This window comes from Sparus aurata, chromosome 9 (genome assembly GCF_900880675.1).
Source record: "Sparus aurata chromosome 9, fSpaAur1.1, whole genome shotgun sequence".
In the NCBI taxonomy this organism is placed as follows: Eukaryota; Metazoa; Chordata; class Actinopteri; order Spariformes; family Sparidae; genus Sparus; species Sparus aurata.
The window spans coordinates 34,299,840-34,324,249 of record NC_044195.1 but is presented as its reverse complement, the minus strand read 5'-3'; the positions used below and the strand labels follow the sequence as shown (position 1 = coordinate 34,324,249).

General features: G+C 42.7%; 2 protein-coding genes across 8 annotated transcripts in view; one reads left to right on the top strand and one right to left on the bottom strand.

The window, feature by feature from the left end:
- The window catches only part of LOC115588026 (uncharacterized protein C21orf62 homolog), an 84,676-nt gene that overhangs the window by 8,356 nt on the left and 51,910 nt on the right, over positions 1-24,410 (bottom strand). Inside the window, exons 1-2 of one of the 7 annotated variants that reach the window (XM_030428264.1) lie at positions 14,102-14,212; positions 5,687-5,835 (exon numbers count right to left, since the gene is read on the bottom strand). Coding sequence is in view for 1 of the 7 variants with exons in the window: in XM_030428263.1 (XP_030284123.1) it covers positions 1,184-1,204 (21 nt within the window). In the remaining 6 variants the exon portion in view is untranslated. Of the gene's footprint in view, positions 1-1,183; positions 2,123-5,686; positions 5,836-5,918; positions 6,363-14,101; positions 14,213-24,410 lie in introns of those variants that run through there. The other 6 variants (XM_030428267.1, XM_030428265.1, XM_030428266.1 and 3 more) reach the window with 6 other exon arrangements.
- The window catches only part of LOC115588020 (butyrophilin-like protein 2), a 50,669-nt gene continuing 42,581 nt past the window's right edge, over positions 16,323-24,410 (top strand). Inside the window, exons 1-6 of the mRNA XM_030428256.1 lie at positions 16,323-16,937; positions 17,091-17,336; positions 18,027-18,089; positions 18,323-18,366; positions 21,630-21,968; positions 22,066-22,350. Of these exons, the coding sequence (XP_030284116.1) occupies positions 18,330-18,366; positions 21,630-21,968; positions 22,066-22,350 (661 nt within the window). The 5' untranslated portion in view covers positions 16,323-16,937; positions 17,091-17,336; positions 18,027-18,089; positions 18,323-18,329. The remainder of the gene's footprint in view (positions 16,938-17,090; positions 17,337-18,026; positions 18,090-18,322; positions 18,367-21,629; positions 21,969-22,065; positions 22,351-24,410) is intronic.

Below are 24,410 nucleotides of genomic sequence, written 5' to 3'. Positions count from 1 at the left end.
TCATTTGTCTTTTTCCTCTCTGGATGCGAGACATTTGGGATGTACACCAGAATAATTAACAGCTTTTAAAGACGTCTGCACATTTTACTCTGTTCCAGTTTCTCCAGGAAACACTTCCCCCCTTTTTTCTCTGCAGCCTCTTTACGGGTCACACGGGACATTATTTATAGAAATGTTCTCTGACTGTCCTCCAGATTTCTTTGTCAGATTTTTTCCCAGAATGCGATACGAAGGAAAAAAAAACAGTGCGTGAGCGTTGAGTGTGTGGAAGGAGGACGAAGTGTGGAGGATGTGCGAGTCAGAGATGTTGCTGGTGTTCAGAGACGAGACCGAGTCGGCTTCAAATGTCGTAGAAGTCGTAACCAGATCACATCTGAGACAGACGAACCAGAACTTCTTCTGAGAGTTTCAGGTCGGTGGAATGAACCGTGGAAACTCTCTCAAACCACTGTGGAGGTTAAAGTAAATAAGGGTTGTGAGAATTTGTGCGTATGTCATGTAATTGTGGAGTAAATATGAACGCGTGTTGGGGTTTCCTTTGTTTGTTGCTTTGGTAAACGTTGGTGTCGGTGTGATGACGTTACAAACATGATTTCCATCCAAATGAAGCACAAATTGTATCCGGATGTCCAGAAAATGTGCGACAAAGAACAGAAAATGTTCCGTTTTATGCAGTTTGTGGAGCAGATTCTCCGGCCTGTGTCATTAGATGATTTAATTGTATAGTTAATGTAAGTAAAATGATTATTGTGGAACCTCAAACAATCAAAAACCATGTGGAAAAACAGAAAAGACACGATAGAAAACAAGGTTACAGTCACACAGATGTTAAAGGCTTGTTTGATTTGATTTTTGTTCTTGGAAAAGTTGAAAGTTTAATGTGTATTTGTGTATTTTTAAGCATTTTAAATCTTCTATATCTACATCTCTGGTGACTCTGATATGTTTCAGTCCGTCTGTGATGGACAACTTGACTTCTAACAAACTTAAAGTTTCTTCATCGGGGACAAAAGCACGAAACGAAAAAGATGTTGAAGGGGTTAAAGTACAATTTGGCATTAAAGTCCCATTTCTGGTGTCCTGACGGCGCTTCTATAAATAAACGTGACTTCACTGTGGTTGGTTTACAGTAGCAGCTGCCCTCCATACACACCGCCCGTCCTCTCCGTCCTCTCCGTCTTACCTCACTGCTAATATTAGTCATCGTCTTTCCAGCTGTTCCCAGCGTCTGGCGCTCCCACACATTATATCACCCGCTTTCTCTCTCTTTCCATTCGTCTGTCCTCTCTCTCTCTCTCTCTCTCTCTCTACCAAGCCCATTTTCTTTCTCCTCTGTTTTTACTTTCCTTTCCTCCATCTCCATCTCTGTAATCCCTGCAACCGGGCTGCAGCTGCAGGACCGGATGCTGGCAGGGAGGGCCGAGCCGAGCCGAGCCGAGCTGAACCGAGCCGAGCGCGGAGATGAAAATCAACCCACTAAAAAACACATTCCACAACGCTTCAATGGTGATGCTGCGTGTGTTTTTGTTTAAATCCTTTCTGATTCTGTTTGTTGTATCTGAAGGATCCAGACAGAAAGCGAGAGAAGAAACCAGAAGAAGAGTTTGTGTGTTTGTGAGAAAGCGAGGCGGCCGGCGGTCCTCGCGGCTCCAGCTTGTTAAAGGAGAGGCTCATGCATTCCTCTGACATCATCCACCGCAGGCACCAACCCTAATCCTCCCTTCCTCTTTCTCTCTCCACACCTCTCAGCTCCACTCGTCCTCCATCTCACCCATCTCTCCTCGGTGTCTCTCGCTCCTCTCTCTCTCTCAGCAGCTGCAGTCTAAAAACAGTGAATATGCATCGAAAAAGAAATGTGGAGATAAAGATCTGATGCTGCTGTGGACGCGTGTAAAAGTCTGATTGAAGTGAGAATAAAACTCCAGTTCATCTGAAGAAATTAATCATGGCGTCGTCGTCCCGCTCCGCTCGTTAACTGTCAGTAAAACATCTGATGATGGCGGCGAACTGAAGTCCTGCATGTGTTTATTTTATAGTTTCCTTCTTGTCAGCAGATGAAATGATTAAGACGTTCAGGCTGCTTCACACTGAAATCATTAAAGAACAATAAGATGTTGTTCCTGCATCAGTTTGTTGAGCTACAAGCCAAGATTAGATTAAATTAGTTTATCTTAGCCTGGAAAATGGGTCATTTTCATTATCTAACTGATGATCTGGGCTGATATTCAACATTTCTATGATTATCTGTATCTTTGTTTATTGTGTCTGATTGCCGACTGGATGATTCAACACATTCACTTTCGCTCTGATCACGTAATCAGTGTCATATTACATTCAAATTATTTGCTAATTAGCCGAATTTCAGACGAGGCTGCCGAGCAGAAATGTTTCAGGACACCTGGAGACGTTTCGAGCTGGTTATTTATCACAGCGAGGCCGATCTTCTCCATCCGTGATCGTCCCGACCAAAACAGGTAGCTTTAGCCAATCGGTGATGTGATCTGATTCTAACAAGAGGTTTTTGTGCCGCAACCTAAGCAAAGTCTTGGAGAAACGGAAAAACCAAAACAAACTTGAAGTTGCAACAAAAGTTTTAACTTAACGTTCCTGAATAACATTTATTTTGGTGACCAGGAAAAGATTATGCTCCAGATTAAAGGTCCTATTGGTATCATAAATTTAGGAATGAAGCTCAAAAATAAACTTTTCTTACAAATAGGACCTTTAAAATTATAATCAGTCACAGAAGTTTGGTTACAGAAGTTAAGTTATGTGATTGTGAGAGCTCAGAGAAACTGTGAAACGTTGAGACGACGACGGACGAACACTAAACTCTCGATAAAGTCAAGGACAGCTTCAGATTTATGGTATTAAAAAAATATAAATTATAGCTGCTTTAAATATGAATTAATGCCTCAAAACTTCCTCATGAATATATAATTATGATTCAGTAATTACCTGAAACAGCTGCAGTGATATCGTGTCATTCGTTGGTGGTTTTGGTTGTTCGAGTAAAATATAAACCTCAGCCGACGTGTGGATGTAAATACTTCACATCTGTAAAGCTGCTGGAGCTGCAAACAGTGCAGCCACACAGTCGAACATACAGTTTGTTTAATGAAGTGTAAATAGTTTATATAGTGTTTATATGTTTTTACCCATAAAGCCTGTTTCCACGTCTGTAACCTCGTCTCAGGCTCTCCTTATATAATTCCTTCTATACGTCTGCAGCTGCTGTAAACGCCCCTTCATGCATTTTTTCCTGCATTAGGCCTGTGGGAGGTTTATTTTTTATTGACTGTTGTACAGTAGAATCAAGTTAGCAGGCTGTAAAACAAAACACTCCAGAGTCTCATAACCCGGCTAATCTCCAGATCGCTCTTCTGAGTTCGGTCGAGAGCAGAAACTTGATTTTTTTTCCTCAAACTGATTCTCCCGAGTGTGAGACGGAGGAGAGCGGCAGAGTTTCTGCAGGAGTTTGGCAGCCGGAGTCAGAACACAAACAAGTGTCAGAGTCACACAAGTGATATAAGTAGTATTTACAAGTAGTATAGTTAGATTAGATCACTGTGACTCAATTTAGTTCTATTAAAATACATCTGATACAGGAATAAAACACAGAAGGTGTGAAACGTACCCAGAAAAGTCTGATATTGAATCTACTCAAGAATCAAAAGTACAAGTTTAAGTAAATTATAGATAAATAGCCCTTTTCTATTAGAGTCAGTGTTTTATTTTAAAGGAGCAGTCTGTAGTTTTGTTGAAGAAAAATGTTAATGAGCAGAGAAACATCCTCACTGGCTGAACAAACTAATGATTCAAACTCTCTCTGACCTCACAGGACAACTCAATTTAGACTGTTTTACTTTGTTTACTCTTTCTAAATAATCTCTTTGAAATTATATAATGTCTTCTTCACTTCTTGTCCAACTTTTAAAAGCTAACGTCATCTAGTAATATGTGCCATGCTGACATATATTGGATTTTACCCCTGATATTAAGGATATTAAGGATGTTTTAAAGGTTTGACTTTGAGTTTTTGATGTTTGGATATCAGGAAAACTTCTAAACAGCTTTTTTATTCAGTTATAGAAAAGATAAATATTTCTGAGGCTGTAATATTACCACATTAATTAGAGTTTGAATTTCTTCTCCAAAACTAGAAAGTGCCACCGTTATAATTAATCTTTATTGTGCGTCAGAGAAACCGTATTTTAACTAATTGGTTAGGAAAGTACAAAGAGGATCAGGTTTATGTTGAGAATTAGAGTTAAAAGTCAGAATCACGACTTCATTCTCAGAAGAAATATGATTAGAATCTGAGAAAACCATCAGAATTCTATTTTTTTTTTTTAAACAAGCATCAGTGAATTTGTGTCTTAATTGTTTGGATGTTAAATGTGGCGTTCCTCAGGGACGCGTTATCGGACCTTCTCTGTTTCTTTACATGTTCTTCCAATTGTGCAACAGAATTTCTCACCACCGTTACGCTGACGATACACAACTGTACACATCTGTCTCACCTGGATCTCTACATGTTACCTGTCTCACTGACATGAACAACGTGGATGACTGGAAATGTTTTAAAAATAAACAATAAACAGAAATGCTTCTTTAAGAACCGGATGAGGAAGGACAGACTTGTGACAGCGTTGGTGAGACACGTGTCACAGATCTCGGACTGACAAAAACATACTTTTATGATCTTAGAAACGAGATCATTTGAACTCAGAACAATGCTGAAATAAACAAAAACATGCTTTTATTAAAAGTTGTTTGATTAACGTCAAAGTTTTTTCTGGTCTCCATAAAAATTCCACTAAGAAACTACAGACAATTCAGAAGAAAAGAGTCTTCACTCCACTTTCTAACAGAATCTTTTAGAATTGATTTTAAAGTCATCCTCAGCTGCTTTTATTTTGAAATATTTAAAAAAATCTGGTGAAGCTGCTTTCTGCCATTTCAACCATAAACTGTGGAGCCATCTCTTAAATTTGGCTTTTAATGTGAAGTAACAGCATCACGTTTATTCTTTCAGTGTTCATTATGTCATGACTGTCGTATTATCTTTATTATTATTATCATTTTATTGTTTTATTTATGTGTCTGTCGGCTTTTTGTGTATTATTTTATCCTGTCTTCTTTGTGAAGTACTTCAGGCTGCATCTTTGCTTGAAAGGTGCTGTATACATAACATTTATACTATTTGTAAGTGCTTTACAAAGGCAACTGGACTTATTTCAGTGTCTTGAAGACGTTTCAGCTCTTTTTATGTGACCCGGATCCTCTTTGGTACAAAAGTCTTTAAGGATTCTATAATTATCATGAAAACAGACGCAGTTTTTTTTAAGAAACCCCTGTTTTCTTTTAGATTTGAGTGACAAAATAAATACATTTACTTAAAAACAACAAAGTAAGTCAGATACTAGATTAACAGCACTGTTCATTCTCCAGTCAGCCGACAGAACCAGAGTCCGGTTCCTCGGACAGATTACATAACTCGGCTGTCTTTAGGTTCTTCACTGGTTTCAGAATCTGTTTGATTCCCAGTACAGAAATATAACCTGATTAATGTTGTTCTGAAGATGAAGCTCAGTTTGACTCACTAACATCTGCAGAGACGACTGATGGAACAGATCTAACAGTTTAGCAGCACATGTGCAGGAGAGAGTAGTAACGGACTTACGTGGACAGCGGCTCAGTTCTGGTTCTGGAGGCATGCTGCTGCTGCCGTCTGGATCCAGGCTGATCTATCCAGCTTCCTCAGGCGGTGAGAGCAGCAGCTGCAGCTTCCACATCTGTCTGCAGGTTGACCGGAGAACCACATCTGTCTGTCTGACAGCAGAGGAGAGAGAGGCCGTTAGGATGGAGAGGAAACGAAGGAGAGGAGGACGAGGAAAGACGGAGAGAGCTCTTACTTCCAGGACACTGGATGGACTCAGACTCTCGGTCCATTTTCTCTGACTTCTTCTCATCTCTTTTTTCTCCTTCCCTCTCTCCTCAGCCCACTCTCCTCCTCTGTTGGACCCGCCTCTCATTTTCCACGGCGGCACTTTTCCCCCCCAGAAAACACAATGATTGTGTTTGCTGCCATCTTGTGGCCCCAAAATACACAATCACAGCTTCACAACACCAGACCAACTGCTTCCTGATTGATCGCGGCACTTAAACTAAATTGAAGATGTAGATTAGATTTGTTGGGAGCAAACTTTCCAACCGTGACCTTGAGAAATATTTGAGATGTAAGGACGGTGTTTCCTGCATGTTTAAAGACTGAAAATAACAAAATAACAAAACAAAATGTTACTTCTAACTCTCAGAAGACAGTGCAGGATAAACCGCCCTCATGCTTTAATATGTGTAAACACTTAGAGGGCTTTATCTTAACGACCTGAAACGCAAGTATCAAACGCAAAACGCAAGTATCTTTGTGGGCGGATCTCAGGCGCTGTTGCTATTATGCCGGCATGATAAATGACTCTTGCGCCCGACGCAAATCTAAAATGGGTTGGTCTGAAGTAGCTACATTACTCACAGGTGTGGTTTGGGCGTAACGTGCAATAAACCAATCAGAGCGTCATCTCACATTCCCTTTAAAAGCAGGCGCGCTTGTTCCATGGCGGATTTCTATTATAATGGCGGATTTGCCAGGCGCACGCCAGGAGACACCAGGAGCGGCTCACAGCCGAGGAGACCGACGTTCTCGTCAGGGCCGTAAAAGACCAAGAAGTGGCCTTGTATGGGGATGGGAGAAATCCATCCAAATTAGCTTTGGTTAAACGGGCGTGGGAGGAAATTACCACAATTGTTTCTAAGGCTGGCATCCCCAGGACATCGCACCGGGCCTCGGGAGCAGTGCGCAACGGCCAGCTGATGAGAGAGCAGTGCAAACACCAAGGTGCAGAGGATCCAGACCCACTACACGCCGTGGCAGCATTGTCAGACCGGACCGCACTGTCCGGGCTCCGGCAAGGTATTAATGCCCGTCTTGATGCTGCTGCGGCCTCTCAGGCGCATCGCCTCAAGTCTCCAAACGCACCACCTGCTCCTGTTATGCCCCTTCCTCCTTCTCCTCCCACTCCATCTCCATCCTCCCGCTCCACTAGGAGCACATCGCGCATTGCCACTCCCGGACCCTCACGGCTACGTGAGGCGCGTCGCATATCAGAGGGGAAAAGAATTAGTTCTTCTTTTTAAATCTTTTCAACTTTTTCGTATGGTTTGCAAAAACGGGAACTGCTTCCTTGCAGATGAGAGAAGCAAAGTGTATGCACGTTGAGCACACGCTACATTATGGCCGAGCATGCGCCCTTAAAATAGCATCTGAATAAGCGCCACTGACTTTAGACTAGGTTTGTCCTGGTCTGTTGTTTTCTGAAACAGCAAAATAGCACCAGTGAACGTTTGCGCCTCCTCTTTTCACTGAACCGCCCCCTGGAGCGCAAATTAATTCCCTAATTTAAGGACGTGTGTCTGTGGAGGGAACATTCCAATGTGCGCCGAATGCAAAATAGGAATTGTACAAGTGCCATTGTACAAAGTAAAGTGCACTTAGTGCAAGATAGAGCCCAGAGAGTCTGTCTACCATCGACCCGTCTGTCAGCCTCTCAATGGGGGTAGTTGACAGAAAAATCAATGTGGCATTTAACAGTCCCGTATCTTTAAAAGTGTATGCAAGAAACATCAAGTTCTTCTCTGCAGGGCATCTGAAATGTGTTTAAATATTCTGTGTCAGTCTCTCGCTCACTGAGGAGGACGAGGCGACACAGAACCAGAGCTACTTAAGTTGTGAAAACTAAAAATCAAGTCATTCATTTGGGAGAAATTCAGGAGAGCTGCAGCGATGAAAAACAGGAGTCAGGAGGGAGAATCAGGAGGGTTGGCTTGTATTATTGCAGTTACATTTACGTGTGCTTCATTGTGACTTCATGTCAACTTCAAAGTTGATTACAAATTCTGATGCATTGGGATTGTAGGTCAGGATGTCTGCATTCCCAATGTGTCAGTATATTTAGACTCATAAACCAACTTTTCTCTCATGAAGTCTCTTTAAAGACTGAATATCAGCGGTCAGAATGACAAAGAGCTCTTTAATTAATCAGGAAGTGATGTTGGTCAAAGAAGAGGCCACATGTTCCTGTAGTTTGGTACGATCCAGGTTTCCTTACATGAAGCATCTTTAAAGACTGAATGACATCAATCTATATCACACACTCGACTAACGAGATGAGGGAATTAAAGAAACGGTGCTTTCAAGTGCAAGCTGAAAACTGGACGCTCGCTGAAAACTGATTTAACAGTCGAGGTCACTTAAATAAAAGTGTATATGTCGTGTCTTCCTTCTATTTCCCACTTGAGTCTATCAAAAAACATTGTTTAGCTGTTTTGCAAAAGCCATTACACACAGCGACGTCTGAAGCGTGATTAAAGCTGTTGTTGCTTTTTAGTGTCTAAGCATTTGAAGGCCAATTACGTCACAATGCAGTCACCCACAGATGCTCCGTCTTCTCCCTGTTTCTGGAGGATGCACCGCTACGATCCTTCGTGGCCTCACATATCCCAAGATTCTTTGCATGCCCGAAAAAGAAGAAAGAAAGAGAGAAAATGGCGACATCACGTGGCGTAGATCGACACTTTCGCGGGCCTGGGCTGCAGAAATCGTGACGTAAGTGTAAAACATCTGGTGACGCAACCAGGAAATGCTCCAAAGGCTAGACTGTCACATTTAACAACGGCTGTTGAGGTTAACAAGGTCTCTCTGAAGGACTCGCCTTCAAAGACCACAAAGGCCGAGTCCTTCAGAGGATGCAGACCTGAACTGAGACACAGCAGCTGACAGAACACGTCACTTAGTTTGGTTTCTGCTCGTTGGAGGTGTTTGCAGATATTTCAGCCTGATTTCATTTCCATCCATGAAGCCGTCCACAAACAGAGGAGACGAGTCTACAGGCAGGAGAGGAAGCTCCGGTTAACAAATGTAAACAACTGAAACTCTGACGTGAACAAATCAAGTGCAAAGACAGGAATTATTAATGAGTAATGTTGGGCGAGTTACTTTCAAAATGCAATATATTACATATTACAAGTTACCATCATTTAAAAGTAATAAATTACTTTACAATATTACTGCTTGTGCAGAGTAATGTCTTAATAATAACCTCCACAGAACCATTAAACAGCCTCCATCTTGGACTTGAGTCTGATATTATTATAAAGATATTGACAGTCAGTCAGTCAGACGATGGAATCTGGATCCGATGTCATTTTATATCTCTGGTGTTCGACGTTTAGAGAACACGACTCGTTTTCCTCCTGATCCAAACTTTTACACGCTCGTCGCTCACAAACACTTTTTAATTTGTGAACATGATGGGCGGCTTCCGGCTCGAGAAGACAGTAAAAAGACAATAAAAGCAGGTTTATAACAGCGATCATTTTGATAACATCCTGCAGATAAAACATCGCACTAAGTAAACCTCACAACTTTGACACTGTGTGTGTGTGTGTGTGTGTGTGTGTCATCCTTGTGTGTTGTGGGTTAAGGTGAGAGCGAGTGTGAGCTGAGGTCACGAGGCTGAAGCTCAACAACCCTCATATTTGCACAGCAACAGCTGCTGTTGTAGCAACCGGACCAAAAAGATCCTGACGAGAGGAGCAGAGCAGATGGAGAAACTGGCTCCTCTCGCTCTGAGGCAGTGAGATCACTTCCTGTTGGGGTTCTCGTGTTGGCGAGGACAATCAAGATGGCAGCCAGGGGCGACGCTGCTGCACCAGAACACCCAGTACTCCCAGAACCGTGGCGCTGGGTGGAGGCGCAGATGGCTGCTGGGAATAATGTGACAGACAGACGCTGAGTTTCCTCCTCCTGCTTCTGTTAATATTATTTACACGTGTGCATATTTTTAATTTACTGTCTCTTCTGAAAATCAACAACCAGGAGACAGTTTCACCCAATAACCCACTTCTGCTCTGTTCCTCTTCATATTTATCTCTAAGAGATGATCTGCGATTACACCACCATGTAGTCTGTTGACTGGATGCTAATCAGTGCTTAGCATAATGCTAACAACATCACAAGACTGATTCTGATGATGATGACGCAGCGAGACGAGACAAAGACGTAAAAGCCGTAAGAAGGCGTAAACAGACAGAGAGGGAGACTGGAATGTTGAGAAAAGGCGTGTTAGTGTCTCGTATCTGCAGAGAGTTTCTGATTTTCTCTCTTTGTTGCTGCTCGGGACGCTTTACCAACCCAACATGTGTCTGTTTGACGTCCTGGGAATGAGACTCAACAATCAACTGTCTTTGTGGTGCGTTCAGGAACAGCTGGGACAAATCCTACTGATTCTACCTTTAACTTTAATAGTCTTTGAATTCTATTAATATGACGTGAGCTTCAGTTAGCTTTGACCACAAATGTCCTTCAGAGGGAGACTTTTTACTCTGATACTCTGAGTACATGTCAGAGCCTGTAATCTATTACTTTACTGGAGGAAACAAGCTGAATCAGTACTTTTACTTTCACCAGAGTCTGTTTTTACACAAGTACCTGAACGTCTCCTGGAGGACAGGATGTGTGGACTGTTGACTCGTCTGCATCTCATGAAAACTATCCGGCAGTTTCACGCTTACAAATATTGGAACTCGCTCTCTAACAGTTGGAGTGAGACTCAAAAATCTGCTTTTCTTCTAAATAAAACCTTTAAATCATCAGCTCGCTCTGTTCTCACTCAGTATTCTGTGACGTTACAGCAGCTCGTTAATCCTTCGTGTCATTTCAGTCCTAATGTTTTGCGGCAGAAGTCGTGTTTCATGTTTTATTCTCCGTCACATCACACAAACGCTGCTGTGACACATTTTACTATCGAATGTGACGGTTTAACATGAAACACAGAAGAACTCCAGCTGGATTAATGAGGTGACATAAACAGCTTCATGAAACTATAAATAATGAAACATAACTGAGAGTGTGTGTCTGCTGCTGCAGAGCTACACAAACATCAACCGCTCACACAACAACAAACAAACAAACAAACAAACGGTTGACTCATCTGGTTATTTACTAGTTTACTTCTCAGTTTGTCAGGAAATCTTGATAATAAACTCTTTGTATTGACAATTATTGACATTTTTCATACATTGTCAGTATATTTTTCCAAAATAGATTATCTAGTGAAATATTTTAAGTAACAGATGTTCAAATAAATATCAGTATATATTATCAGTGTAATCTCACAGTATACTGGTACATATTGTAAATATAATAACATTTAACATTTAACATCTTAGTTTGTGTTAATATCTTCTTGTTCCTTAAAAGTAATCAGTCCTCCTCTTTTCTCACACACACACACCCACACACACACACACACCCACACACACACACACACACACACACACACACACACTTCTGTGCTTACACCGGCAGTAAACGTGTTTGATTCCTGTAAATCTCTTGTTTGTCACCCTGTTCACAATTGCTTTTTTTAACCGGGGTAACGTTGAAACCACAAACTGTGTGTCTGCGTCTTTCTATCTCACACTCGCACACACACACACACACACACACACACACACACACACACACACACACACACACACACACGAGTATGGAGTTTTTGGAAAAAGCACACAGCTGTGCAATGTGCAACTTTCTGTTTAAAACACACTGAGTTCATACGTGTTCATACTACAGATGCTGTGAACGAAACTGGACGATGTGACGTCTGTTCAGGAAACCTCATTTCAAATTCAAAAGCCATCTGCGTCACTGGTCTTGTTGGTTAAGTCACAAGACTTATCAGAAAGTGAAATTAAAAGTGTGTCTGTGCAGGTTGAAGCAGGAAGTCATGCAGACAGACAGACAGACAGAAGTGTTAGCTTATGTTTGTTTCTCCTCCAGTAACATCTGATTCAGCTGCAGGTGCATTCACAACCCGCGTGACCGCTTATTTCTAACTGTTCGACCAATTCTGTCAGTTCTGAGAACCCAGAGGCGTCAAAAGTCCACAAATAGTTTCCCTTGTTTGTACGAGTGCCTGAAAATAACAAGATACCACCAGCTAACGTGTTCCTCTGTCATTAGACCGTCAAACAGTGCGAGGAAAAAAACAACCTTTCAGCACGGAAACAAATAAATCAGTTGCGACCGAAGCTAACGAGATATTAGCCAACTACTTAGCTAGATAAGATTAGACTACAAAATGTTGCCATTAAGTAAATTACAGGAAAGGAAATTGCAGTAAAACCTGTGAGCGACTCTTTGAGCAGGCGGGTTATATTGTTCAGATGATCCACTGTCTCATCTTCATTTAGAGACGGTGAACTGAGCAGAAGCTGTTTCAATGAACACACAACACGGCTCTTATAGCCACTATATGATGTTTAAACATGCAGCTAATGAACCAACAACAACGCAGCTTTAAGGCCTTATCAAAGAAAAACATCTGAGATTATGAGAATGAAGTAGTGACGTTGTGAGTGTGAAGAAGCATAAAAGAGATAATATCATAAATATTACCATAACAAAGCCTGAATTTCAAGCTACAGTTCTTCAGTGTAATATATATTTTAGCAGGTTTTCACAAATAACTGAATGCGTTCTGTGTTGCAGATGTTACAGTAACGACCAAAATGCAGAAACCAGGAAGAGCGAATACAAACTAACTATGACTACAAAGAGCAAAGTAAACATGCGAAACACAAACAGAAAGGTAGCGTCAGGAAAACATGCTGTTGGTGTCTGAGGGAAACAATGCAGGACAAACTGATAAAGCCAGCTGCAGCACACAGGCTGAGATCCAAACTTAGTTAACGAGGAGGACGAGCTGCAGCTGGAGCGCAGGTACTGTAACACAGGTGAGGAGGAGGAAAGGTAAACCAGGAGCAGCTGATAACCACTGAAAGGAGGGAAAAGAGGGAGATGCAGAGCAGGTGTGGAGGGAAAGACTAGCCCTTTCTAGATAGAAAAGGCGGCACATTTGCTCCAAGGTAAGGACGGCAATGTGCCGGCCTGTCTTTCTGAAACGGAGGCGTAATATTCCTCCTTTTCCAGAAGCCGCCTCTGAGGTAGGCGTAAACATGTGACGTGACGTGAAGCTCGAAGTTGGGCTGTGAACAGTGACAACGTATTTGTCTTCAAAATAAGAGCTTTACATTGCACCCCATTGGAGTTTAGAACTGGGTTCTTAGCGGGGGGCTTTTAATTTGAAAGTAGCAACCGGTCTTAGCTTGCTGCTACAACAACAAGCTAACACAACCAAACAGCTACAGAGACCGAGGAGACGCTAGCATCTCCTGGATCTCAGCGGCTGTCCAGTTGTTCATCTTAATGTCCGTGGATGAAGTGATGGACTGACTGCTGTGATCAGCTGTTTCCTGGTTTTAAAACTCCCCAGCTGTGGGTCGCACAACAGTGCAGGTCATCGACACCTCCGCCCACCTCACGCAGAGGCCGGCACATTGACGCCTCGTTTTTAGATAGCAGTCGAGGTGGAAATAAGTGTACCCTCCGAGGAGGAAAATCTGCAGACCAGAGCAGACCCCCGATTTGCCGCCCTCTGTCTAAAACCGCGGACCGAGCCGCCAAAAGGACGGCAAATTGGAGGCTTGGTGCTCTGTCTAAAAACGGCTAGTGATGAGGATCACACAGAATCAGAAAACACACAATGAAACCAGACCGACAGGACCGACGCTGCGACCCGACACTGCAGAAGACTCATCCAGAACCCTCGAATGACGACAACAGGCTGATGAGAACATGAAACAGTGATTTAACTCATCAGTCGTGGTCGTCTTGTATTCACTCAGCCACAGAAGTAAATATAAAGCAGTTATTTTTAATTCCCTCCTGGAGGTGCAGCTCGGCCCGGCTTTATCCCGGTCCTGTGCACATCATTGGCCGGCTGCAAACCCTGACTTTGACTATATGATTGCATCTTGGTACCGTCATGTGAGCGCAGAACTACGACCTGCATCTACATGTGCAGGAAGGCAGAAAGATTAAAACGCCGTGCTGATTCTACAGATCTCACATTATTCAGCCGTGACACACGAAAACACCTTTCCAGCCTGTCAGAGGTCAACGTAAAGCTCAGCGTACCTGTCTGACCGCGTCCTCTGTCAGAGATCCATCTGGTGTTTTCACATCTCCAAGGAGCCGAGCTGAGCCTTCAACAGGGCCACTGAAACCTCCTCCTCCTCCTCCTCCTCCTCCTCCTCCCTCTCTCTATTCTTCTCTAGCTCGCTCTCCCAGACTCTTTCTTTTCTACACTCTGTTTACCCCCCCACCCCTCCTAGTCCTCTCTGTAACCATGGCAACAGGCCCAGTTTGCTTCACGATTATGCCAGCATGGTAAAACAAGAACATGCTGCATCTCTGTCACGGTCTGCTGAGCGGGTCGACACCAAAACATCAGCCTGGTTTCTTTTTGCCACAAAGTAAATAGTAAAACATAATCTCTCATTGGTCCGCGGACAAAAACAGCTGATTGACTTGTGGTCGGGAGCGATTGAGTCCGAACAAGTCGAGACAGACGGGGAGAGTTGTGGGAAATCTGGTCCGTTGGCAACAGGTGATAATGACTCACAAAGACGAGGCGAGGCTCAACCACTTGAGCCGAAACTGTGACGTTGTGTAGTCCAACAGTTTCATATTGTTCCACTGACATTTTTATGGATTTCACCATCTGACGATCCATAAAATCATAAAGAGATTCAGAGAAATCTCTGTTCGGACCACCAACATCAAATGCCTGTTACTTTTTTAAGAAGATAAATTATTTTCATGCCATATTTTAAGGAAAGGACGGGAAAAGAGTGTCAGGAAATGGGCCGAGAGGGCGACAGGGTGGAATCAGACCTGGGCTGCTGTGGCGAGGACACAGCAGCTGTACATAGGAGGCACGCTTATCCAGCTGAGCTACTGGGGCGCCCTGAATGATTGATTTTTTTTTGAAGGACAGGTGAAGAGCGACAATCAAATCTGGGCTGCTGCAGCGAGGACACAGCTACTTTACATGGGAGGCCTCCTCTACCAATGGAGCTACTGAGGCGCCCCAAATACCTGTAACCCTTTTTAAAACATTTTTATTACTTTGGTTTGTCCTGACATTATCTGAAGGACCGGTCAGGCAAATAGTGACTGGTGGGATTTGGGGGAAAGAGAAGGCATGACAGGTTGAGCAGCTCCGGCCCGAGCAGCTTCGACGAGGACACAGCAGCTGTACATGGGATATTCGATAATCAAGCGAGCTACTGGGGGCACCTAGCTACCTTTTTTCTGGCTTTTCATGGCTTTATTTGAAGGATACGACGGGCAAAGTGCGTCAGGAAATGGGAAGAGAGAAATTTGACAGACAGCAATCCAATCCAGACAGCATGTTCACTCTAAGTCTCACTTTCTCTGTGCTATTCACATTGCAACCATAACAGCAAGAGGCATGTTTCCCCCGGTCATTAACCCCAGGTAACGTTAGAACAACTGGTATAACTGTGGAAACACTTGCTCGAGGGAGAGTGAACGGTGTTGTGTCGAAGTCTGTTCCCCTGTTGATTTGTGTCTCCTCGTACCACCGGGACTTGAGCAGCTTCAAACCCTCATTAATACAGCTGGCGGCTCGGTCACAGCAGACAGATCAATCTTTCTAGGATGGAACTATGTGGTTATTTTTTTTGCTGCTCTGGACATCAGCCAGGTTACTAAGGAATGGGAGGCACGAATGCAGTATGTGAGGACCTGGAAGCAAAGAGGATTCAGCTGCATTAATCAAAACAGAAGTCCAGCAAGAGGGGTGAAAAAAACAGACGCTCAGAGGAAGCTCAGAGAGGAATTACCTCATGATAAGGAGGGCAGGGCGAAGGAAATACTTTCACAGTAGTTTTGAAGCAGAGAGGACGGCAGAACTTCTCAACAAAAAGACTAGAAATTCTAGTTCTGCAAACTGAACGGAGAAGCTGCAGGTCACTGCATTTTTTTGTCTCCAGGTCTGCATCAGCAAAAAGCCCTGAATGCAACATTTCTGGTGTTTTTTCTCTCAAGACAACAAGCCGTCAGAGGAAAGTAGAGAACACGCCCGCCCAGTTCTGTCTCTTTGTACCTCAGGGATTTGTATCTGCGACCAGGACTCTGATGTGGATCACACATTTCCTCTTGAAGTCCTCGGCCTGGCCTGCCGGTGATTTACAGAGTTTCCTGATGTACGGGTAGCTTTAATTTTTGCACAAGAAACCACTAACTGCTGCTACGTTAGCTGCAGTTAGCAGTTCGCAGTTAGCAGTTCTGTCTGCCTTCTCCAGGCTGCGGTTCAAAAGAAAATCTGCAGAGTATTAAGAGCAGACAAACTGGAGAAGCTGCTCTTTGCTCTCCTCTCAGTCTTTTTGGCTGCTTTCTGTGACCTGAGGACGTTCTGTCACCGGCTTGTTTATTCGTTACCTGCTCACAGCACAGCATCCCTGCACGGTACAGGCCACGCCCCCATCCAGCCATCGTTAATCTGTCCGTTGGTGCCGCAGTGATTCCTGTCTTCAACAAGACCTCAGCCTGACCTCTCCGTGATTACAGAGTTTTGGCAAAACATCTTTGTCCTACTTTGGTTATAATACACGGATGAAGTGGGTTGGATCATATCAAACTGCTTCCTATTCTGAGCAGATTGCAGCCTATTGTTTTCCAGGTTTTCCTTTATTCCACATCACACATCCTGTTTCCAGAGAAACATTTTGCAGAACTTGAAGTGTTCAAAGACTTGGGCCCTTAAAGACCAGACAATTCATAGACTGTCAGCAATGTTGACAACATAATACACTTCATTGCTGCAGTTCCCAGGAAAGACTGTGAACGAGGCTGAGGCTTTCACTTCCTCTGTGACGTGAAGCTGTGAACTCGTTCTCTCTCAGCCATCACCTCGTCAGTCGCTCACTGTCTCCTGTCCTGATCGGTAAGATTCCTGCATTTTTATTCAGCATTTGAATGCACCGTTTCATCAAGGCACTGATTGTGTGTTTGAACACAACAGAAACAAACTGTAGTCTGTTGCAGTCGATGGCATTTGTACTAAAAACAATTGTTTTTTTCCCTGTTGACCTTAAAGCCTCATGCAGCAGTTCTGTAACACACTTTATCTGACGGAAGATCTACACTTCTCTCTGTGCAAGATGAATGCACGGATACCAGAGCATGAAAACAACCTTCGTTGAGACAAGACCAAGATTACAGGACATATTTCAGTCGCAGTTAACTGATGTGGATCACAGACTCCAGCTGTTTGCTTCAGTGTTTGATCTCAGAGGGACGAGGAGACACGGACAAATCTGACAGACTGCCTCACATGCTGCAGGTAAGGATGGAGACTCTTGTTATTAATATTATCATCATCTCCTCCCTGCATGCTGATAAAAAGTCAGTGAAGTAGCTGGAGACTTGATTCAAATAACATCTTTTCACATTCAATTCTGCTTGAAACTTGACTGAGGTGTTTTCTGCACCGTACAGTAAAGGAGAGGATGACTTTATAAATCTGCTTAGAAACGTCTCTCCTCACATGAGCAGAACTTGCCTTAGAAACATCATGTTTTAGGTTTTCTTCAGTCTCACACTGATCCAGTGAACGATGTCTGTACGTGCATGAGTACACTGCAAACAGGAAGTGCTAACAGCCGATTTGGCAAAGTTTTAAAGGAGTTTTAGAGGTTTTCTTTAAATTGTATGGGTAGTTCTTTACGTTTGGTTTAGCAGAATGCTGCATCGCTGTTTTACTGTGAAGCTCTAGAAATGTTTCTGGACTCTGAGACTTCACCTGACTTTATATCATCAGGAGGAGGAGACGAGGACTGGAGTGACTTTTATGGGGTCAACTCATGTCGCCTCCTTTATTGTAAACTGTTTAAATTGACATGACTGTGTTACTGACTTCCAGTAAACACAAAGTCCAGTCCTGCCTGTTTATAGTCGCTGCAGATGATCAAGGAGTGGCTCCTCCTTCAGACGGCACACTTGCATATTTGAGCTGCCTGCTTTCTGTTCACAGCGTCACAGGTGAAGGTGTGCAGTGGAGGAACAGCTGAACTCCGCTGTGAGACGATTTGATCTGGTAGGTGCTCTTTAATTTACAAACAGTCACATTTATTGGGATGGAGGGAAACAGGAAACACTGATGATACGATCGAGACTTTTGTAATATTATCTAATACTTCCTCATTATGTTTTTCTATATTTGCATTTCCCATGTTTTAAAAAAACACAGTCACACCCGCTCACCCTGCTGTGACTCTCTGATCATGACAACACAGCTACTGTATCACATTCTTTATCTTTGTTTTTCAGTCCAGTCATGTCCTCCACCATCCTGCTGATCGTCCTTCTGTCTGGTGAGGAAAATGTTTCTTTTTAATAATTCAATCCTTGACTGCACGATACAGGTAGAGGTGGTTTATCAAGTTTGAAGTATGTAGGAACGTATTCACCTCTGGAATGATTGTCCTCAGTGTTTCAAACGAACGTGACAATCAGACGAGTCATAATTTGTTTCACTGTAAACTGGATGTGGTGAGGAAACTGTTTCATTTTTATAATTCAATCCTTGACTGCACGATACAGGTAGAGGTGGTTTATCAAGTTTGAAGTATGTAGGAACGTAGACACCTCTGGAATGATTGTCCTCTGTGCTTCAAACGAACGTGACAATCAGACGAGTCATAATTTGTTTCACTGTAAACTGGATGTGTGATCTTTGATTTGATTCTGCAGGGCAGCAGGGTGTCATCATTCTTTAAGTGATTATATTATTTAATCTCTTTTCTCTATATTGGGCCTCGGAGGCTTCTCGTCCTCTTCTGATCAAATGAAAGAAACTTTGAAAGAGCTTTGCTTTTTTTGTGGTTAAAAACTGTCATGCATACAAGTTTTATATGCGACCACAGATTCACTTCTCATTATGAAGTCGCTCAGTGTGTTATGCAACATATAATAATGTGTGACCTGAAATGTACAAAGTTCATTTTATATCTATCAGCAGTGAAAAAGAACTTCACTTGGGGGAGAATAACTTATTCAAACACTGACAATTGGCTTCAGATAAGAATACAACTGAGGTAAATGTGGTGAATTTAATGTGATCCACACACCAGCAGCAGGATCAATAATGTCAACAGTGTTTATTTAGAGGAAGAAACAAATGAGTCTGTGAACCACGGGGCTGGTTTGTTAAGAAAATGTACAGTCAGATTCACCAGACACACCCGTTGTTGTGGCAGAGGGAGATTTTGTGTAACATGAACAGAGCCAGGTGAGCTAACATCTCATTGTTCTGTTCCACAAAGAGCGACGGGTGAGGATCAATACAGAGATATTGATACATATGATCCCAGACATCTCTGTTCCTAAGATATAGTAACAGATCGATATCTAAGATCAGTGAGGTAGTGTTGGTGTGTGCAGACACTCAGTTGACAGAAACTACTCGTACTTCCTCCTGTCATACTGTAGTCGTATTCAAACTGCAGCTGTATGAATACGTAAGGCGCCTCGGGCAGAACATTAATGAGTACAGGCATTGTGGGAGCTGAGCTGATGCGTAAAGCTACTGAGATGCTTCCGACCAGATGATTTGATTGACGCACTACTTAACTCGCTTGTGATTGATTCACGCTTTGACACAGTTTGTCTTCAACACTTAGTAGTTCATTATTGTCCTTTATGTGTGTTCATTCAGTGATCAAACTTCAAACCTTTCCTTTGTAAACAAAACAAGACTAACTTAAATTCAGCTACAACGTGTCTCAGCTTCAGCCACAGCATGAGCGGTCAAAAACTATTTACCTGTCCGGGTGGAAACACCTGCCCGGGCAAAACGTTGGTTCCTATTTATAACATATGTGCCAAATACAACAGTGACACCTGGTAACATAAATTACAATGTAAACAATATTATGGCTCCTACAGGCATTTATATACAGATAGACAATGAAGCTATTTCTGACTTTTATGTCACTGACTGTGAGAAAGTGATGCCCGGCTCCTCAGGCCTCAGTTCTAGCGCTGTCAGTCATTTTCTTTTTAAAGATTCTTTTTGAGGCATAGACACCTTTATTTGTCTGACAGTGGATAGATCAGTACAGGTCCTCCGGATGGATTTGAACCGGGGTCCACTGCATTCATGGCATGCGCTCTAACCACTCAACTACCTGTGCACCAATGCTGTCAGTCATTTAACATAATTAATCACATTTTATCTCAATGATTGTCCATAGTTGTCTCGCGATTAATTTGCACAATTGCACAACTGTTATCTCTTCTAAATGAACCTTTAAATCATATTGTTCAAGTTTTAATGCTCTTATCAATATGGGAGAGCGTCTCCGTTGCAAACTATCCAGCGTGGTCAGTCTTTGGCGAGGGCGGGAGGAGCAGGAGGAGGTGGTGGAGGAGGAGGAGGGCTGTGTGTTGGTGGTGTTTTGACGCTCCACGCACTCTGGTGGTTGTCAGGCTGAACAGCATCAGACCGACACACACTGCTGGCTTTTCCATCCACACAGACGGTGTCTTGCCTCTGTATCTTTCATACAGACGACAAGGCTACAGACTAGGGCTGGGTATCACCAGGTACCTCGCGATACGATACTATCACGATATTTTGCCCACGATAACGATAATATCACGATACAACGATTCTGCGATAATCGATATATTGCAAGAAATTTCATCCACGATACATCACGATATCTGCGTCACTGAAGAAATTCATAATTTATTGAATGCACTGAATCCATTTCACAGGAATGACAAAACATTGTCAATCAATTTCACATGAATGACAGCCAAGTAAACAAAGAGTATATTGCACAGTGTCTCTTCTTAACACACACACTGACTACAACTATCATTAAATATCTATATGTGGGTTTCAGAGCTACTTAAACCATTTTTTGAATTTTATTTGGTTGTATACCTATGTTTGAATACAGATAAAGCTGTCCTCCTCAGAGGGGTGGTGGTGGGCCAAAAAAAAAATATATATATCGATATATATTTAAATATCGATATTTGGCACCAGTGTATCGATAACGTACCTCAAGACGAAATATCGGGATATAACGTAGTATCGATATTTTGGCACACCCCTACTACAGACTCACTCTCATTTCCTCCTTTTCGTTTTTTATTTGACATCAACACATCGGGTGCATGACGTGATCAATAGGAGACAGAAATACAGTGAATATTATCACCTAGCCCAGGAAAAAGTAATCGAGCGATGGTATCGTCAACAGGAGCAGCTATTTGTACGCAGGCTCTTTGTTCACACGTGGTCTGTAAGAGTTTCCAGTTGTTGTCTTGACGTTTCCATCAACAATAAAGCGGCTCTTGACTTCCTCGGATGGTCGAAAGATGAAGTTGTTCATGTTGGTTCTTGTATCTCGGCTGCTTTGTTCAGCTTCCACATGTTGGTGTGAACAAAGTCTGCAGTTGATCTGAATCTGAATGTTTGTACGTCAGGCTCAGAGTTTCTGTACAGGGACGCACCTTCTTCTCGTGAAGTTAGTTTATTGTTTTTTTTACTTTACTTTTTATGTTATTGGTGTTTTTGTACTTATTATTCCTCTTTCACTGACAAATATGTTTTCTTTTCTAGCGCACATTACAGGTCTCATCTCAGAGCAGCTTCTCAAAGCCACTGTTGGAGGATCCGTCCTGTTCCCCTGTTCTCTCCCAGGATATCCACCGACGTTTTACTGGCAGGACGGCGAAAGAAATGTTTTGTTTCACTGGAAAGATGGGGATGAAATAAAAGAACCAAACAAATACAAGAACAGGAGTGAAATCTTTCGTTCTGAGTTTAGTTCTGGAAATTTTTCCTTCAGACTTGACAACATTTCTCCTGAAGATAATAACACAACATTCTTTGCCTACGTTAAACTCGATAAGCAGAAACTGTCTGAAGAACGGTGCAGATCCAGGCTGCAGGTTTCAGGTAAATTCAGAAGCTTCTTCACACCAAACCTCAATAAATCTCTCCTCATATCAAAGTGCTGTAAATGTCTCAGTTGTTCTTTCTGTCACACTCACAGCTCCCTACCAGCATCTGGTCCTGACGGTTAACCACACAACCAACAGTGCAACCTGCTCAGCACGAGGAGGATACCCTGCAGCTCAGGTATCATGGAAGGGTCTGAACAGATCCAGTGATGAACAGCAGGACCTGCAGGATGCTGAGACGTCCCCACAAGAGGATCCAACAGAGAAAACCTTCTCCTTCACAAGCTCTGTCAACGTTACAGGGTTAAAGTCTGTAACCTGCATCGTCTACAACCGTCACTCCCACGAGTCCATCACCGAAACCAAAAAGATCCCTGGTGAGAGATCATTCAGATCAATTATTTAATTACAGTTAAACTATGAGGAACTGGTTTAAATGAATTATTACCTGATTGATTTGACATTTGACAAATTAGTGTAACCTGTTTTTATTCCTGGAAGTTAACATAAAGTTATGAAAGGCTTAAAAAGTTATAAGCAGTCAGAAGCTCTGCAAGTGTTTCTGGATAACGTCCCTGGAGCTGATTGTGATCGTTCAGACAATTCTTGTGAACCACGACATGTTTCAGCAGCGTCCCAGAAGCATCTCTGAATACGTGCCAAGTTTATTTTTGACAGAAGCAAAATCGCAGCGGTGTCAAGCTGCACAGAGCAGATCGAGTCAGACAGGAAGTCAGACACAGAACGATGTAGTGCATCAGGTTAATCTTCCAAAATAAAACACCCAGTGCTGACTAGGGCTCTACGGCAGAATACAGTCAGAAATATTAACTACAAACACACTTAAAACAGACGAATAACAAAACAGTGTAACTATGTAGCTACTGAACAACAGCAGAAGCACAAAAATCAAGAAGAATTGATGAAACAAACACAATCTGAGCCAGTCAACAACATGAAACACTCCTGGTTGGATGTGAAGTCGCGTAACAGAGATGTTCCCAGTCTCATGTAGTCTTACGTGATCCAAGTTCAGATGAACACCATCAACATCACTGAAGATGAACACGTAACACATGCTTTTCTGAGGAAATATTCAGGCACCTGGTCATCCATCCATTTTGTGACCTTGAAACACCTGCCTGAGAGTAACAGGAGCATTGCACTCATTATAGTTATTTTAAAGTTCAGATAAAACAGTCGAAAACAGGTCCTGAGGTGGAAAAACAGCTGATACAAAGAGCATTAAACTACATAAAGTAATATCTGTCTCTTCAGATCCACAGAACCCAACATCATCTGTCTCTACACCAGGTGAGCAGTGTTTTGTTGAACTATGTAGTTCTGGATTTGATGGTTGTTAGTGGCTCAGCAGAGAGGAGAAAGAGGAGAGAGTGGGTGGTTTGTCTATATAATCACTCATTGGCTGTTGTAGGCTCTAGGGTGGGCATAGAAGCTCCTGTGCAGCAGGTCTAATCCTTTGTTAACCTGTTGTTTCTCCTGATTTACAGGTGAAAACAAGAGGATTAACATGGCTGCAATAGTTGTACCTGTTGTCCTCGTCATCCTTGTCATTGCTGGTGTCTACATCTATCTGCGGTACAAAAGTCAACGTGAGTGATCTTCGCTGATTTTCTATTTTAACTGTTGTTTTATGTTTCATCAACTCGTGGGACGGGATGAACTCAAGCACCAAACAGAAACCGTCTGACCTGATATGAATAAACACAACTAGGCTGAAACTGTAAAGTAGAGTTGAGTTTGTTCAGTCAGCAGAAAACATCTGGTCACTTCATACCCAATCTGACGTCGTACATGGTATGAAGAGAACTTCAGTCAGCGATTTTCAAACACATCCTCTTATTTCTGGTCTGTATGTAGAGCGCCCGCCCGGTGCCGTCAGTCCAGAATGTCAAAGTAAAACCAGAAATAAAGCTTCGTTAAAAACATCCTGACATCATGTTGAAGTCAGTCACAAGCTACAGCAGCTACAGCACAATATTACACGTCTTGTCTTAATGCTGTAGAAATCTCCATTCACTTGAATGAACCTTCTCAACGTTCGGTGGACAATAATTTTCGTGTAATTGACCGTTGCTAAGCATATTTGACCGTTGTCAAGGAAAGTGGCCTTCTTGCCTCTGATTAACGTATTTCGTATCACTCCGCACTCTAAAATCTTTGCTCCACAAGTAGTCCGGTCACTTTTCACCCCAGCGCCTTCGGTCGCTAAGCGACATCAGCTGATCTGTAATCTACTTCATATCGCAAACAACGTCCTCCTAGGCCACTAGTGTGGATGAGTTTCACATTAACTTTAATATTTTTGGAAATATGGTGATTTCAACTCTTGTCAAAAGGCTGAGTTGTCGTCACCGGTCAAGAAAAGAAAAAGAGAGGAAAGCAGCGAAGAGGGAGAAGGGAAACGGCACAAAGT